At 33.6% G+C, this 19,278-nt stretch overlaps 1 protein-coding gene across 15 annotated transcripts in view; it reads right to left on the reverse strand.

Moving 5' to 3' along the window:
• The window catches only part of PTPN13 (protein tyrosine phosphatase non-receptor type 13), a 220,208-nt gene that overhangs the window by 113,681 nt on the left and 87,249 nt on the right, over nucleotides 1–19,278 (reverse strand). For 13 of the 15 annotated variants that reach the window (XM_055297064.2, XM_055297076.2, XM_055297071.2 and 10 more), the window contains exons 4-7: nucleotides 16,903–16,968; nucleotides 14,536–14,721; nucleotides 10,083–10,170; nucleotides 1,973–2,533 (exon numbers count right to left, since the gene is read on the reverse strand). In XM_055297064.2, the coding sequence (XP_055153039.2) occupies nucleotides 1,973–2,533; nucleotides 10,083–10,170; nucleotides 14,536–14,721; nucleotides 16,903–16,968 (901 nt within the window). The remainder of the gene's footprint in view (nucleotides 1–1,972; nucleotides 2,534–10,082; nucleotides 10,171–14,535; nucleotides 14,722–16,902; nucleotides 16,969–19,278) is intronic. The other 2 variants (XM_063610232.1, XM_055297074.2) reach the window with 1 other exon arrangement.

The following is a 19,278-nucleotide window of genomic DNA, read 5'->3' on the forward strand; positions in this document are numbered from 1 at the left end:
CTCAGCCTCCCGAGTAGCTGGAACTACAGGTGTGCATCACCACACCTGGATAATTAAAACATTTTTTTTTAGATATGAGGTCTTGCTATATTGCCCAGACTGGTCTTGAACTTCTGACTTCAAGCAATTCTCCCACCTTGACCTCCAAAAGTGCTAGGATTACAGGTGTGACCCACCATGCCTGGCCTATAATTTCATTTTTAATATTCACAATTTAAAAAGATACTATTCAGCCTTTTAAATGTTAGAAATACTCATATAGATTGGTACATATCTTCATTATTTTTATTTCAAAACTATAATGGTTTTATCTATTTGAATCACTGAAGGTTTTTTTTTCCACAATGGACAAGATTTCTTTATATAATTGTTTCCATGAGGGCATGATTGACAGAAGGTCAGACTAAATTAATGTTCATATACTAGCTGTTGTACAACATAAAAAAGGAGACTTTTCTTTTAAACCCTAGAAAGTGCCTAATCTCTTTGCTATCACAATTCCAAAAGTTGTGAAGTTGTGTATAATATAAATTTCTAAATTTTTACTTCCTATCTTTGAAAGTTTTTGATCCAGATTATATATAACCATCTCATAAAGTTGGCTAATGTTTTTGAAAAATTCATGTTATATTGGAACCCATATCAATTAGCTATTCAATAATTTCCTCCATAATTTCAAATTCTTTACTAATTTTCAATTCCTGAAATTGAAAAAACAATGCAAAGCTTTTTTTACTCGAAGTACAGCAAAACTCATAAAGTATGTTCAGCTCCAGAGCTATGCCTGAAACTTAAGTAACAGGGCAACAGACCTTTAAAATACTTTGAAGGAAATATATTAATAAAAAATATTACACTAGAATAACAACCTTAAAAATAAATATGACCCTTAATTATGTCATTCTTTTCTTTGAACTAGAAAGCATCTTAAAGTTGTCTTTAATCAGCTATGTCCTAGGATTTGTCTAGGAAGCAAGGGCAGTATAAACCTTGAATCTTAAAAAATGTACAGAATTAGATTAAAAATTATCTCTTCTTTTCTCTTGCTTCTATTCATACTAAAAATAGCTTCTATATGTCACATCTATTTATACAGAAAATAGCCTCTATCTATATGTCTTGGACATAATTTTACTCCAATCAACATATTGAGTTTCATGTGTGAAATCAAGTATTTTTGAAAGAGAGTTTTTCTCTAGAATAAGAATTTTCCATTTATAAAGTTATTTTTATATTACTCACACTAATAATGTAATATTAATCCTGTTACATTCATTACCTAATTAACCTACTTTGAGAAACCCATTTTATAGATGGAGTAATTTAGACTTGGAGAGATGAAGCCCAAGTAAAGACCACATAGTTACTAATGGAGGAACTAATTCAAACCTAGGCTGACTCTGTAAACCTAAAATGTACTATGATTCAAAAGGTATGGATTCAAAACTTTATTCCAGACAAAGTAAATTATAATCTTCTATAGTTGTGCCCCCAAAATTTGTAATTTGAAGCTGGTGGTTTGAGAAACAATTCACCATAACCATGTTATTCTGCTTCTCTAGCATTGCTGATTTTGATGAACTGCTTTTTATTTCCACAAACCAGTTATTTACTGAAGCCTCCCATGAGATAGTGCATGGTAGATGGTATGGTGGAGAATTTAAGCAAAAAGAAGTAGAAAATATGCCTCCTGCCTTTGAGAAGCTTACAATCTAAAAATATACTACCCCAAATATCGAGAGACTATAACATGACTGGGCATGTTTATTAGGGATGACTTTGTGGAAGCAGAGTATTTCGATTAGGGTTTTGATGGAAGGGAGAACAGAAATTGACAGAGAAGTAAGAGACTAACCAGGGTACAAAAGTTTGGCAGTGAAAATAAGACTTGTGGAATAATTTTATAACCTTTATTTCAAAAAAATATTTAAAATACTTCAATTCTCTCTCAAACATGCACAAAATTACTAACCTTCTACATTCATGGCTTCCCTCAGAACCTGAAGTTTCTTTTGTCTCTCTCGGATTCGGTCCAAAGCACTTGATATTGCTGAGGAGGTGGGCAATTCTCGAGTGTGATATATTGGATCCATTTTCTGAGGGCCAAAGATATCCAAGGCTATACTTCCATCTGAGTATCTTGCCTCCTTTTTTCTAGGAGTAGTTGAAGTCCGCACTGTTACTGCCTCAGGGTGACAATGAGGATATGTGGCAGTCTCTCCTGAAGAGAAGTCTCTGTCAGCTGTACAAAGCAAGTCCATGGATGAAGCCCAGATCTTCTTCTTAGAAAGCACATCAATGCCAGGGATGGGTTTTTTTTCTGGGCCACTAGTTTTGAACTGGTAAGGAGAGCATGTATTTTCAGAATCTTCATGTCCAGAATTATCTGATAAAATGTCCTTGAAATAATCCTCATCTTGTGTATCTCTGATGGACAGAAATCCCATAGATTTACTAAGCCCTTTGTTAAGAAAGGTCTGATGAGAGAGTGGAGGCTTTTGTATGTCTAGTACATCAGAAGTAGAGCTTCTTCCTGGAATGATAAGAATCTATCATGTATGCACATAATTTTTAGAAAATAAATGGAAATGTAATCCACTATTGACAATGAAAGTGGTGGCAATTTCCTAAATGCTCCAAATGGAAGATCAGAGGTGAAATGGGATGGTGATAATGGTGATAGTGGAAGAGGAAAGAGATACTATGTTTGCATAACTTTTCATAGTTCATCATCTCTTATCTAATAAAATCAATATACTGAACTGACATTTTTGAGTGGTATTATTTTATATTCATCAAATGTGAATTATTTAGTTTTAAAAAATCAGACAACTATCCAGTTTGGAAGAATATTCACTATTCAAGAAACGATTTGGGGCAATAATGGAATGTATAGTGAACTACTTTAACTTCTAAAGGTATAACTCAAACGTATGTCATATCACTATAAAGCCCTGGTATATTTCGATCTCTTAAATAAATACATTTAAGGAAGAAACAAAGAATTCTTCCTATATTCTGGATGGAAACAGGATTGTAGCATTTGGAATTCTTAAGTATCAAGGTTTTATTATAATTAGATATGTTTTCAGAAAACTTTATTGTGTTTGAAATCCAACTAATTTGATTGTGTTTAAGTTATGAAAGAAACTTACTGTTTCCATGGCAGACCCTCATGCACTAAAAAAGTTTTTTTCTCTAGAACATAATTTACCATTATTTGCAAATTGTAATAAAGTATCAACTCTTATTCCTTAGTCCTTGATGTAGTTAAAAATCAGTAGTCATTTTACTTTTTTTTAAAAGGCAGTAGTCTATAAATGTGACGCACACCAAAAATGTCCATCCAGAAATTAATTTTGTGAATGCATAGATCCAACAAAAAATCATATATATGGCCACTACTGAAAAAAGAAATGTGGGTAAATATTTTATAGTTACTAATAGCCCATAAACACTGAAGATTTCATGTGCTACCTTCTGTGATTGTTTTGATATCTATCTGCTATACAATATAAAATAATGACTAAAACCTTCTTAATAATAATAAATTGCTTGTTAATTTACTTAAAGACATCAATTGCCTCTTTAGTGTAACAACTATAAGCTTTAATTCCCTGAACACAAATGTTACCTTAAAAAATCTTTAAAAAGTGAATTCATTTCAGAATGGCAGCAAATAATTGCTTAAGGATAAGATTAAAATATTGTGCTTTTATTGTGCCTCATCTTCCCATGAATCTACTCAAGCGTAAATAAGGATAACATCTATATTTTGGGCACATCAGATAAACAACAACAAGAAATATACCATACCACATCCAGACACAGACTGTTACAGACTCCAGCTTCTAACCTAAGATAATCTGAAAACTGATAAACATATATCTGTGTTACAGTATTTTAGGGGTTACATTCTTAAACAAACCACATTTGGAACTCATTAATTTAAAATTTTATTGAATAGAGAACAGAGATATTCTTGAAAATTGATAGAACACATTAGATTTAAAAAAAGAATGGAAAGGATTCAAGGATCATAAACCATACATAGATGAACTCAACCATCTGCCTTATTCTGCTACCTTGACTACCAAACAAGCAGTTGAAACTTGGAAAACCATCAAACAAGTGGGTATTTGGCAACACCATAAATTCATAGTCAATCACTTTGTACACGCAACACCACGTGTTAATATTAAGTGTGTTTACTTTCCACAATGACTGTTTCACTTTTCCTCATTCTTCACATTTTCTAACTTAACTCCCTATTCTTTTGGCTGATGGTGTTGTCATAACTCCAAGAAAACCGGAGCTGTTGGAGGAGAGCTTTCTCATCTTTCCATGAGTAATTCTATACTACCTATGTCTACTCTTTTTTTTTTTTTTTGAGACAGAGTCTCGCTCTGTCTCCCAGGCTCGAGTGCAGTGGCGCCATCTTGGCTCACTGCAAGCTCCGCCTCCCAGGTTCACACCATTCTCCCGCCTCAGCCTCCCAAGTAGTTGGGACCACAGGCGCCCACCACCATGCTAATTTTGTTTTTGTATTTTTAGTAGAGAGGGGGTTTCACCGTGTTAGCCAGATGGTCTCGATCTCCTGACCTCGTGATCCGCCCGCCTCAGCCTCCCAAAGTGCTGGGATTACATGCGTGAGCCACCGTTCCAGGCTATGTCTACTCTTTTCTTTGCCATCTTAAAAGATGAAATTTCCTGCCAGTTGAAGGCCAATCCCCAATATGTATTCTGGATTCCTCCCTCATAATTTTACTTTATCAAAGACTTTACTTCTTTGGTTAATTCTCTGTTGCTATCTCCTCATATTTTCATTATTCTTCCTTTCTATTGAATATTCCCATTAGTATGTGAACATAATCTAGTATCTCCCATAGTCAAACCAAACCAAACCAAACTCTTCCTCTGTTAACCACATTTCCCCCTAGCTACTGCTGTCTCCCATTTCTTACTTCCCATTCATTATTGTACCCACTTTAATCAGCCTCCAACTACTCTATACATTAGCAACTCTCATTAGTATGACCAATGATCTCTGCTTGCCAAATCAGATGGCCATTTTGGTATACATATTTTACTTCTCAGTAAAAACTGGTTATGATGACCATCCTTTACTCAATCTTCCCTCTCTTTATATACCTGCTTTCCTCCTACCTGTCAGACTGCTCATTCTTAGTCTTTGGTTTTTCTTCCTTTATTAGATATCCAAATGTTGGATTTCCTCAGGTGTCAGTTTTAGAATTTCATCTACTCACTTTGTATTTATATAATTTCTTCCATTAACAAGGCAGTAATATCATCTATACCTTGACAACTCCCAATTGATATGCTTAGCACCGACCTCTTCTGGGAGTTCCAATCATATGTAATGAAACTTCTACTTATATTTCAGAAGACCCTCAAATGCAACATGCTCAAAACTGATCTTTTGCTTCCCACATCCAGAACTGTCCATTCTCCCCCAGTCTTTCCTATTACAATAAGTGGCCCAATTACTCAACTGATTGTTCAAAACAGAAATATGGGCACCATCCTTAAATCTTTTACCTTATTTAATCCCCATATCAAACCCATCAGTAAATGATAGCTATTTAAATTCTCAAAGGTATCTTATTATTTCATGTATTCTAATTCCACTGCCATCATCCTATTTCCAATTAACATTATTGCTTGACTAGATCACCGCAATGGCCCTAGGCATTTTCCTTCTGGAGAACACATAGCTTATTAAAAGCTAAATGGGAAACAATAAATATATTTTATTTACAAATAAAAGATTTCATATTTGTATTCCTTGGGTAAGATTTCAAGAATATAAAAAGTCTTTGTAATAGAACACATCCTATTTATTTTAGTTAAGTTGAAAAACTTCCTTGTAAATTATGTTGTGTTTTAACTATTTTTGTTATATGTGATTAACATTATCCTACACTGGATATCATCATTTACCTTTCACTTCACCCAGACTCAAAAATTCACATCTCTTAGAAGTAAACTTCAAAATGACATTTCAATATTAAAAGAGGCTCCCCAAGTCCCCATGTATCCTCACAAATGTGTCCAAGTGCGTTTTATAAGAAAGAAACATGAAATTATTAATATGCCTAAGTTCTGAAGCACCACCATGTTGATCTGAGTAATAGTGTAAGTTTCTGCCTTAAGCTTGGCAGGAAATGTTTGATTTTTTTCTAATCAGTGAAGCTATTTTATCGCACTGGCAGTATTAGGTAACAAAGTAGGGTCAGAGAGCCCACTAGTTTAGGCCTTAGCTTCTGTGACACATCTTGGAGGTAAGATATAAGAAGAGACCTTTTAAGGTCATTTACTTACAGATAAAAATCTTTATTACATTTGAGCTGAACAAATCACTAGGTATAAGGCATTATCCCCAAATTTGAATACATCTTTCTACCTAATTCTGTATCTCACTGTCCATCTTAACATTTTCTTTATTAAAGACTGTAGTCAGGAGCCTAATAAACTAATGCTATCACCACATACAGATTTTAGGTTGGTGCACATTGAAGAAAATGTTTTACTAATAATGTATCACAAGGTTGCTTTGCTGCAGTTGACCACTGACAGTTAAGAACTGGCACTGCCAAGTATTCTAGGTGTCTTAGAAGAATTATTTCTTCAAGAGATAATTTTTTTTCAACCTTAAACTTTTAAAATTAGTCTATGCAGTTGACTATTAGCTGCTGAATGCTTCTGCCTGGCAATGGCTATAATTAGTATATTTATATTGGTTCTGTCCTTAAAATGAGGTTTTATGAATTTGTAAAAGGTAAATGAAAAGAGCACTTGTGCAATACTACTGTGCAAAGCACTGATGGCTAAGAAGGTCTGAAGAATACTCTTCCCTTATACTTGATCCAAATAAGACTATTATTTCAGTATTAGGACCTTTAACTCTACTAAAAAAATAGAAACATAAACAAAATTTGGTTTATCCTGAGTGACTAATTGTAATTACTCAAAAATTCTCTTGAGTTTAGATGTAAGGGAGATTTTATTCTCCAATATGACTGTTAGAGGATAAAATCAACAAACAATCTACTTAAGGATTTGATTTCTCTGTTAATTTTGTAAAGTCATGACAGTCAACACTTCCTTATCTGTATTAGAACAGCATATTAATAAGAATTCTAAGGAACTATTAGACAATAATACTAAATCTTTCTTAGTATTATAAAAACAAAATCACAAATAAAAGGCATTAAAATCTGGATTAAAATTTCTGATGTTTTTATTGTTATAATAAGAAAATGGTCTAATAATATGAGACAAGATGTTTTATTTTTCTTTTGCATACAACTTAATGTTTAACATAGGCTAAATAAACCATAGTCTCACATATTTCTTTATGGAGCTATTAAAGAAGTATACTACAAATATATTACACTTCAAAATCTAGTATTTCCATAAAACCTTTTCTCATTCAATCAACAAATATACACTGAACACCTATAAAAACTAATGAACTTAATATAGGTTTTCCCTATCCACAGCATCTATATGTCCAGAAAGCTTAACTTTTATGAATGTCCTTTATGAAACAAATATATGTATATATGTAAATGACAACCTATTTAAAATATGTTATCAAGTAGGTATAGACTCAGTACAATCTCTTAATTGCTATCTTTAAAATACTATGTAACAATTAATTTCTGAAACATTAAGCCTCTGAATCATTGAAAGTAATAAAATCTAAACTATGTTAGCATTTGATAATCCTCACAATTTGATAAATATTGCAAGGCTCACCTTTTTCTTTCTACAGACCCACACTGGAAAGGGAGATAGGATGGAAGTCATATATACATAAATAAATATATGTGAATATTTTTTATTCTTAGAAAAATATACTGCAAAAATTAATAATACATTACAGTTATTAAATCAAGAAGTAACACATAAGCAAATAAACTTCAATTACATAACATGGCCACTTAATGGTAGTAGGGAACTGCCGAAGGAGGTTAGAGAAAGAATAAGAAAGAGAAATAAGAAAGGAGGGAGGGAGAGAGGAAAGGAAAGGCAGAAGTGGAGAGAGGAAAGAAAGAGAGGGAGAAAATAGAAAAAGATACATAAGAAAAACAACAATGTCTTTTAAATCTAATGTTCCACTTATAAGAAAAACAACAATGTCTTTTAAATCTAATGTTCCACTTATTAAAATGTTCATTATGTTTCCCAAAAGATTACTTCAGCTTGCTATTGACATTCATCTATAAGTTTCTGTTATTATTCAATTCTAAAATAGGAGACTGACTGAAAATTTGATCAATTAACAAATTGCTGCTATTGTTAGTGCTAAAGTTTACACTATATACTATCTCAAATCCTAGAATAGTATAAAAATAAACATATTTTTACCTACAAAAAGAAAGTGACAAAAGTACAGTATGGGGACATAAGAATAGGAAGGAAATATTTGCAAGAAAGGATGAAAAATACTTTCAAAATTGGTACCACACTGTATTTTTTTGGCCCATATATAAACTAATCATATATGTATTAGAATAAAACCCTGATCTAACCAGAAATAAATTACTATACCAATGAAATGAAAGCTAATATATCTTTTCAGATAGTCTTTATTCACAATAATTAAAATGGAAGCACCAAAACAGATACTTTACCATTACAAAATCACTCCCTTAGAAACAATTTTACTGCTTTTCTTTGACTTACACATTCCTTCCTCTCAGATATGAGAGTTCTGATTCTGTAAAACATTCGGTCCAGATAGTCAAGGTCTACATTTAGTTTTCACAATTAGAGTTGCTCATAGGTTTTAAATAAGACAGGTTTCTCTGATGTTCTGATTAAATTAAAATCTTAACTTTTTAATCTATTTTATTAAACTACATCAATTAGAATATATTTTGTTAAAATATATTTAAGCAATCTGTACATTTACTTCTACCTAGCCCCAAGATCTAGGACAAGATCTAAAAAAGTATTTTTGTTAATGTTGAGATTATCATGATTCTCAACCCTGCTTGATAAGAAGAGAACAAAGATAATCAGCAAAATCAAAAGTTTATTTTATAAATAAGCCATGCCTGAAACTAGCAATGAAAAATAAATTGTCACATAAAATTATATTTACTTTTATTTCAAGTGTTTGAAATTTCCATTCTTTTTTTTTTTTTTTTTTTTTGAGACAGAGTTTCACTCTTTGTTGCCCAGGCTGGAGCACAGTGGTGTGATCTCGGCTAACTACAACCTCTGCCTCCCCGGTTCAAGCGATTCTCCTGTCTCAGCGTCCCAAGTAGCTGGCATTACAGGTGCCTGCCACCATGCCCAGCTAATTTTTGTATTTTTAGAGAGATGGGGTTTCACTATGTTGGCCAGGCTGGTCTTAAACTCCTGATCTCAGGTGATCCGCCCGCCTCAGCCTCCCAAAGCGCTGGGATTACAGGCGTGAGCCACCACGCCTGGCCTGAAATTTCCATTCATTTCTTTCAAAAAAATAAATTTAATGCTTATCATAGGATACATACTTATATAATGCTACTGACAAATAGCAAAACCACTATTCATCATTAGTTTTTATTTACTAAGTATCACATGACCTAAGGTAGTATTTGATAATTCCGTGATAAAATCTATTTAGTGGGTTATTACTAGCATTAAAAAAAAAAGAAATATGACAAAAAATATCAGAGTGCAGTAAGAAAAACGTTTTCTGAAACTTTTGTTTCAGTAGTTTTTATGTTCATAAACATATACATGTGTTTAGTCATGCTTTAAAAAGTATTTTTAATATGAAATATCACGATAAAGTAAGTAAATATTATTATTGATATACCAATACTGGAAAGGGAAATAAGTTACTCTGGGAATCCTAAGAATATTAACAATATTTTCTGTATACGTTTAATGAAATTATTTTTAATGTAGCTAGTGTTCCTGTCCATTCCCTACCTCCACTTTGTATGTTTATGTTCTAATCATAGTCTCAATTACCAGATTTCAAAGCCAGGTAAGTATAATTTTGTAAAGAAAACAATGGGATAAGGTTAAAGCCTAGAAATTTCCTATTAATATACTCTTACCTGTTGGTAATCCTTTTCCTCGCAATCGATCTCGAATAGCCTGGCTTCGATCAGGCTTTTGTTCACTGTTACAGGAAAGCTGATCTGTCTGTACACAGGTAATAAAAAATCAAGTTTGACAAAAGGATCTCCCTTTTGTTTTCATGATAACTGTTTACAGAATGACACTAGTTACACAGTTTTTGGAGGATATAACATTAAATAACGAGACTCTATGTCCTATTGTATTTGTAGGGTAATTTGTATTCTTGGATAAGATTTATGTAGCCAGTGCTGGCCAATTCATTTCAGGAAATTAAAAGGGAAGAAGCAGTGACTGAAGAGTAACCTACTAACTAGAAAATACCATCAGATTAAACTTGTTAAAATGAGTTCTATTTGAAAACAGTAAACTTGAAGTCTTCTTTTTTTCCCAACCAATAACTACTCTTGTTAGATTATAATTTAAAAATCACATTAATTTTGGTATAATAAAGCTTTCTCTTCATTATAACTATGAATTGAGGAATTTAAATTACCTTCGGAAATAATTTTATAGATCTTGCCCTTCAGAAATTACATTTGAGAAATGCTGTCTTTTTTTTTTTAATATAACGGAGTCTCACTCTTGTCACCCAGGTTGGAGGACCTCGGTTCACTGCAACCTCTGCCTCCCAGGTTCAAGCGATTCTCAGGCCTCAGCCTCCAGAGTAGCTGGGACTACTGGTGCATACCACCACGCCAGCTAATTTTTGTATTTTTAGTAGAGACAGGGTTTCACCATGTTGGCCAGGCTGGTCTTGAACTCCTGACATCAAGTGATCTGCCTGCCTTGGCCTCCCAAAGTGCTGGGATTACAGGCGTGATCCACTATGCCTGGCCGAGAAATGCTAAGTCTTTAAATGGACGCTCTGAGGGATAACAAATTTAAATCAATGCTCTTTTAAGTTCCCTTTAAAGCAAAATGTAATCTTAAAGTTTAATAGCTTTAGCGAAGGGTATCTGCTTGAAATAAAGTATGTCAAATTAGGTCAAACTCCACATTATAAGGGATAAAAAACTGGACAGATCACTGTTTTATTCAGGTGGCCAAGTAGAGGAGAAATGTCAATATAAATGGAAGAAGAGAAAATGGTGAAGAGAAATTACTTAAATCTAGCACCAAAAGCATGCATACATATTTGTTTACACACACACACACACTCGCACATACTACAGAAATGTTTTATATTGCTCCATTAGTGAATCTTGCTGAAGTATGGATTAAAAACCCATCTAAGGTAGTATATTCAAGGCTCAAGCATTATGTTTTCTACCTATAAGAACACTTGTAAATGGAAGTATTTCTGAAATCATGTTATCAGTTAAGTTGCATAAATGATGTTAGTCTAGATTATACTGTACTGTCAGTGACTGAAAAGACAGTATTACTAACATCCCACATCTTTGAAAATTCCTGCAGTGAAGTTAGTTACTATTAATAACTATTGTTTATTGAACAGTTACTATATGCTAGGCACACATTTTGTGCTATTTAATCCTCAAACAACCTCATATAGTAGACAATATTATCCTCATATTATAAATAAAGGGAGAAATAGCAAAGAAACTTCTAAGGATCACAAAGCAGCTCATTAATATGGAAATAATTACTTTTACAACAGTTTAATAATATGGGTGATTGACACATATTATTATTCCTATTTTGCAGATAAGTAAAATTGTGGTCCAAATATTATAACATTAAATCAGTGGAAAAACCTAGACAAGTAAGCTGGCTTGCTGACTTTTACCCACGCTAATTAATGTTAAGTAAGAATGATGGTCACTTAGAATGAATTTCACACCAGTGAAAGACTAACTCATTCTGTCAGCTACTGGAGACAACAAAAGCTTTAAGGAATACACTGGGGTCAAAAACACCCCAGTTCCAATTATGTCTCCATCATTTACCATATCTGTGACTATGTGCAAGTTATTTAATCTTTCTTAGCCTTGGTTTTATGCCCTCTAAAATGAGGATAAAAGTATCTCTATTAAATTGAGGTTGTTATGATGAATAATGTGATAATGCACATAAACTCCTTAGCATAGTGTCTGGCACAAAGTAAACAAACACTTAAAAAACAGTAGCTGTTGGAGTTACTTCTACCCAGTGATGTCTAGATGAGGAAGAGCAATAGAAAGGTAAGAGGAGCATTATTATACTTAGTAAAAAATTTGTCTTTGTGAAGAGAGGCTCTCTACATGCTGATTCCAATTGATCCTTCTATTTTTCTCTCCCATTAAATAACCCCACAATATACCCCATGTCATACTGTTCCCCAAACATTCCTGCTTTCCCATTTCACGGCCTTCATCCAGGTTCACTTCCCTCTGCCGAGATTATCTAGCCTATAGGATATAGTTCAAAGTGCTATTTTTAATTTTAACTTTTTTTTTTTGAGGTAGGGCCTTACTCTGTTGCCTAGGTTGGACTGCAGTGGTGCAATCATGCCTCACTACAGCCTCGACCTCCCAGGCTCAAGTAGTCCTCCCATCTCAGCCTCCTGAGTAGCTGGGACTAAAGGCATGCATCACCATGCTCAGCTTCAAAGTGCTATTTTTCAATGCAGTCATAATTTGTATCCTTTTCCTTTAAACTCTCATAGCTGTTAAAATTTTTACTATGTATCTTTTTTATAGCCTTCTTTCATTTTATAATTAAGCAAATAGTTATGGCATTTTAGATAAGAGCTCCTAGATCAAATACTTTATTCAAATTTGTATCTTCTATAATCCGTAGCACAGGTTTCATACATAAATGAACAATAAAGATCCACTATAATAAAGAGAACTAAATGCTAAACCTTAAAGGGATGAGATTTTATATGTAATATGGGCAATTATTATATAGGTAATAGAATTTCTATGGAGACAGAAAAAAATTCTTCAAAGACAGAAAAAAATATCTCTCACAATTTTACTATAGGAGTAAAATTAGCAAACAGCACAAAAGTCTTAGAGAAAGTGTGGTGTAATAAAAAAGTCCCTGGACTGTCTAACAGGAAACTCAAATCCCATAGTTGTTTGAGTATCAGTTTCCTTATCCATAAAGTGAAGTTTTAAAGAATATTAGTCTTATGAGAATGTCTGTGAAAAAAAGACCTCCAAGACCAAGAAAGTTTGGGAAATGCTTCATTTACATGCCTATTCTTCTTGAAGGTTAGTAATACAGTCTAGTATATTAAAGGCTCTAAGAAGTTCTCCAGTGAAAATACATTTAATTTCTTTTAAATAGTTTCTTCTCAAGCTTATTTGGTCATAGAGGAATTTTTAAAACAAAAATATTGAAAACAATGTGAGAAACTTTGGTCTGGGCAGATGGTTTTCAAAGATTTTTTAATAGCTTTACCTTTGTTCAAAAAAATCACATGCAGAAATAATAAACAGATCAAATAAAACTGGAGCTGCTCTAGTTAAAGAGGGAAAATGGGCAACCAAGAACTCCATTTATTCAGCCTCTACTTCCTACATTTCCCTTCACTATAGAACCGCAAAGGTTTCTTGGGGGAGAGTTTACAAACCATTTGTCTAGAAGATCTCTGGGCCTGTTTGTTATCAAGTGAAAAATTGTGCAGAATTTGAATATATTCCTGGCAGCCAGCTGACATCCTGGTTAAGATGGGAACTAAACCCCCACCGATGAGGAATTCTGAGGAAGCCAACAAGAACACTGTGTGGCAGTGGTAAATTTGTAACCTGTGCAAGGAAGAGGGACCAACACTCCAGGACTATAACCCTAAGGATAAGAGCAGTAAAGTATAGTTCCAGATCAGATAGGGCAAACAAGATAAATTACAGCCTTAGAAATGCAGAACAGAGGTGGGACTTTCAGGTAAGATATAGCACTGGCTATTCTCGGGATTCTTCATATCCAAAACAAGAGAAAAACCAGAAGAGTCCAGGTCTTGGGGAAGTCTGGCAGGGATACAAGCATGGATTCCCTGGATACACTAGGTAGCAGTGTTCAGAGAAGAAGGGAAAGTGGAGGTTTGGGAAATACTTGGAAGATCCAGACAAATGAGTGGTCACGAAATAGGTATAAAGCAACAGAAAGTACATTTAAGTATTTCTAAAACCCATTTTCATGTTAATACATTTTTTCTAGGTGTTCACAATAGAACCATTTGCTAAAAGCTCCTTGGGAAAAGATCTAAGAAAGAAAACAAGAGGAGACACTTTCAGCTCAAACATGCTATCATTCTATGATATTTTTGGGAATAATTCTCACAAAATCTAGACTTATTGCAGTGAGCTTCTAAATTTTAAGTATTGTTTCAAATAAACAATTTATATTAGAAGAAGAAATTCAATTTTCCGTTTCTAGTCTTCATTGAGAAAATGCTACCTATATAGTATCCTTAAAGAAAATTTTGTGATACCTACTAAATTTTAAAATATGACTGTATTTACCATTGTAACTGTAGCTTACCCCAGAAAGATTTCCCAGAACCAGTTTTACCAAGTGTTTCACGTAGGAAAATGAGGGTGCACAATTGCTATTCCTAACGTGGGCACTGCAAGCATCCAGCACAGTCCGAACAGAAACTCGAGCGTAAATAACATCCTCACACATTCCAAGCAGCATGCTGTTGAGATGATCTCCAAGCTTAATAGGCTGAATATAAATAAAGGAAAAGCCACATTAATAAATGTGAGTAAATATTTTTTCTAATGAGACAAATCATTCTAGGAATCACAGGAACCACACTAAAACACACTTCACATACTTGGAGGAAATAAATTCCTTTTTTATCAGCATAAGCATCTTACTGTGTTTTACCTTTTTATGGTCTAAAAAAATATTAGCAGAAGATAGTTAACTTATACTTCTCTAGAAAGGAAGTACAGAAAAACTCTGGGAATTTTTAAATATAAAGTAAAGTAGTGAAATTCCTGGCTTATTCAATTGTTTTGATAAACAGTTACTACATGTACACATGCACACACAAACATACACACTATTTGGGGGAATAAGCTGCTTCCTAATATTATATAAAATGTAATACAGTCAATGTGTATAAATATAATTAGATACTCCCATGATAAAGGAGATTTAAAATATTGCAATGCCTCAAGACCATTTAAATATAAATTATCATTATGTTGGTCAAACAGGCAAGCCAGAATGTAAGCGTTTTTTTTTTTACTAGTTAACGTATTTCGTAGAATATTATATCTGAATGGCCAAAGAGCATATGAAAGGGTGGCCAATATCATTATTCACTAAGAAATATAAATTAAAACCACTACAAGAAGAAGCCACTACACACCCAATAAAATAGTGAAAAATAAAAATACTAACAATACAAGAATTGGTAAGGAGTGGAGCAATTAAAAATCACATCCAAGCTGATGGGAGTTTAAACTGGTATATCCACTTTGGTCTAAACAAATGCCTTTCCTATGACCCTTCCACTTCTCGTCCATTTGGGTATTATTAATACATCATCCTTTAGGTGTCAGCTTAGATGCAATGTCCTTTAAGAAATCTGTCCTGACCCTCCAAGCCTAAGAAGAAGGTCCCAACTCTGTTTTCCATAGCGTCCTCTATTTTCCCTAACATAGCATTTATTGCATTATGTTGCAGTTGGCCATTTAGCTGTCTGTTCCTTCCAAAAAACTCCATAGGCATGTGTCACTATAGTCCTAGTGTCTAACAGTATCTGACACAAGGTAGGTACTTAATAAATACTTTTAAATTAATATTAAATATTTCTAAAATATCCTGATTTCTGATCTTAAAATACAAGTTTATATTTCCCCTCTAATTTATATTTATGATATTGACTCTCTATTTATATTTGATATTGACTTTATTTCCAGTTATCAGAAAAGAACATAAAGTGTTATAGACTGTGATCACATTTTACAAGTTAGGTTGCGTAATATATGACACCAATATATCCAGTAATATTTTAACTTTCTCATTTATATTTAAGAATTGAAACTGAAGAGAGAAAGAAAATATACATTATTTTTCATGATATAAAATAAAACCAAACAAAGTGAAGAATATTATTTATCTTTTATGGATCTTAAGATGTTTGTATTTTAGAATAAAAGGCTAAAATGCTTGTTACTTCTTTTATTTAATAAGAAAAAACCACACCTAGTTATTTTTGGTTTTGACTTATAAATGCCTAAAATAAAACCTAATTCTATATATCTTGCCTTGATGAAATATAGCTATTTTTAAATTTTCAATTACTATTTACTACTATGTCTATATTGGTCTTTAAGAATCAGAATTATTTTAGAAAATAATGACTAGAAGCAGCCCAATGGCAAACAGGGCCCAAGACCTCAGCAAGTGTTACTTTAATACCTGTGTCTGCCGCTATAGGGGTCGTGAAGTATGATGTATGATTTGAAGTGCCAAGAGAAAAAGCTATGACATTCTCTAATACAACACTCTGAGACATAGGGCTACTATTCCTAGAGTTTTTGCATCGAGATTTTCAATCCCTCTTAACAGTCACTATATTAGATAAAATAAAGTACACTCCCATTTATCTTGCTATAATTTTTGAAGAGGCCAGCTCCATCTCACAGACTGAGTTGTTGAAACCTGGGTAGTGATTGCTACAATTCTAGGAATACCTTAAAAATATCTTTAGTACTTTATTGAAAGTTCATCCTGAAAGTATGACATTATTAATGTAAACAAACTCCATAGGAATGCTGGTACACCTGACAGCATGCTGTAGAACACGTATAAATATGTGGAAGAGCTATGATAAAAAGTGTAAAATTGAACATATGTAAGAAGTGTAACAACTGTAAAAACTTAACTTACTTGGCTCTGAGGCACTTCATAATCAGCTCCCCAATACAGTGTCATTCCAAGAGAATAAATGTGAATCTAGGAATAGAATTTTTAAGAAATAATTTTATGATAAAATACAATAGAAAATTTAACAAGTGCTCTAAATACACATTATTTTGTTCCAAAGCAAATATAATACACATTTGAGAAAATCATCATTTTATATTTTACATAAAAGTAAATGAGAGCTTAAAAGAGATAGTAAGACTGGAAATTGTTACAACAGATGTTTTCCTAATTCCTCAGCCCATCCTTTATGCATAATCATTTTTGTTAGCTTTTAAAGTTTCCTTATGCAAATTCAAGCAAATATGAATATATATTCTTATTTCCTCCTTTCACAAAAGGTCAGAAACCTTAAAAATTACTAGGCACCTTGCTTTTGTTTTGTTTTTTTTTGTTTTTGAGGCAGAGTCTGGCTCTGTCGCCCAGGCTGGAGTGCAGTGGCACAATCTCGGCTAACTGCAACCTCCATCCCCCGGCGATTCTCCTGGCTCAGCCTCCCCAGTAGCCGGGGTTAGAGGTGCCCGCCACCATGCCTAATTTTTCTATTTTAAGTAGAGATGGAGTTTCACCATGTTGGCCAGGCTGATCTTGAATTTCTGACCTCAGGTAATCTGTCCGCTTTAGCCTTCCAAAGTGCTGGGATTATAGGCGTGACCCACTGCGCCTGGCAGGTACCTTGCATTTTTAACTTATCTATAGGTATTTCCATATCAATGCTTAGAGATCTTATTTGTTAAAATGGTATATAGAATTCCATTAGTGGTTATAACACTGTTTATTTAACCAATCTGTTATTAATAGAGAATTAAAATTTTTTTCAAACCTTTGCTACTATAAATGATGTTTCAGCAAACAGCCTTGTATTTCTCCTAAATTGATTCTCTGAGATAATGGATGAGAAAGTAAATTATCTGCAGTTTTTATATATATTGTCAGATTCCCTTACATAACAGTTGTACCATTTTGTACTTCTACCAGAAGTACATGTAAGAGTTTTTCCACGTTTTTGTACACGTAAGAGTTTTCCACAAACTTTGTCCATAGAGGTATTATGAAGACTTGGGGCTTTGCCAATCTAAAAATTGACCAATAAATCTCACTGCATCACTGCCGTTTTTGTTTTGTTTGTTTTTTGACAGGATCTCTCTCTGTTGCCTAGGCTGGAGTGAGGTGGTGCAATCATAGCTCACTGTTGCTTCAAACTCCTGGGCTCAAGTGATCCTCCTGTCTCAGCTTCTTCAAGCTGGGACTAAAGGCATGTAAAACCACTCCTGGCTAACTTTTGAAATTTTTGTAGAGATGGGGATCTCACTATATTGTCAAGGCTGCTCTTGAACTCCTGACCTCAAGAGATCCTCCCACCTTGGTTTCCCAGTGTGCTGGGATTATAGGCGAAAACCACCTCCCTTGGCCTCACTGCAGTTTTTTTTTGTTTTGTTTTTCCTCACTGCAGTTTTGATTAGCATTTTCTCACAACGAATGGGTAGCGTAGTACAAGGAGAAGGAAGCTGAATCAAAGGACTTTTCTTTAGGTTGTTTGCTTTGTTTCTTAAAGATTAAAAAATCTCAACATATTTTTATGCTGATAGAAATGATTCAACAGGGAAAACTGGAAATGCAGGAGAGAATGGAGATTGCTAGAGGAACATTGTTGAGTAGATAAGGAGATTGAAGCTAAAGCACAAATGGAGGAGTTGGCTTTATAGAAGAGCATGGACAGTTCATCTGTAGTAAGATGGCAGAGCATATGGGAATTCACACGGGGAGGCTGCTAGAGATATACTAGAGAAAGTCCTGATTGCTTCTATTTTTTTCTGTGACACAAAAAGCAAGATTTCAGTTATAAGTAACCATCTTTCCTATTTCCTTCTGTCAAGAGATTTAGAGCTATTCTTCTGGGCCACTTCTATCAATACTGAATTCTTGCCATGTGCTTTTGTTGTTGTTTCGTTTTGTAGCATCCTTACTACAGCTTCATCTTATTTTCTTGTCTTTATTTACTCGGCTTCTATTTTTTCACCTTTATTTTTCAATTCTATAAACTGTCTCAAATCCTCTTTAGAAATTAGTCAGATATATGTAATAAAAGTGGGTACCCTTCTTACAGTCTCACAACACTTTAATATATCCCTTAAACTGCTTCCTAAATTATTTTTAAATTACAGATTAGAAAAGTTGTTCCACTTTTCAAATATGTTCATGGCTCTCAATTTTTAAACATTCAAATTTAAAAATAATGACATTTAGGACTCAGTGTGACCTTCCTCTATTTCCATTTTGCAAGCAGATTTTTAAGTTTTCTTCTGTCATCGTTCCTTCCCTTATCACAACCTAAACACT

This window comes from Symphalangus syndactylus, chromosome 10 (genome assembly GCF_028878055.3).
Source record: "Symphalangus syndactylus isolate Jambi chromosome 10, NHGRI_mSymSyn1-v2.1_pri, whole genome shotgun sequence".
Classification (NCBI taxonomy): Eukaryota; Metazoa; Chordata; class Mammalia; order Primates; family Hylobatidae; genus Symphalangus; species Symphalangus syndactylus.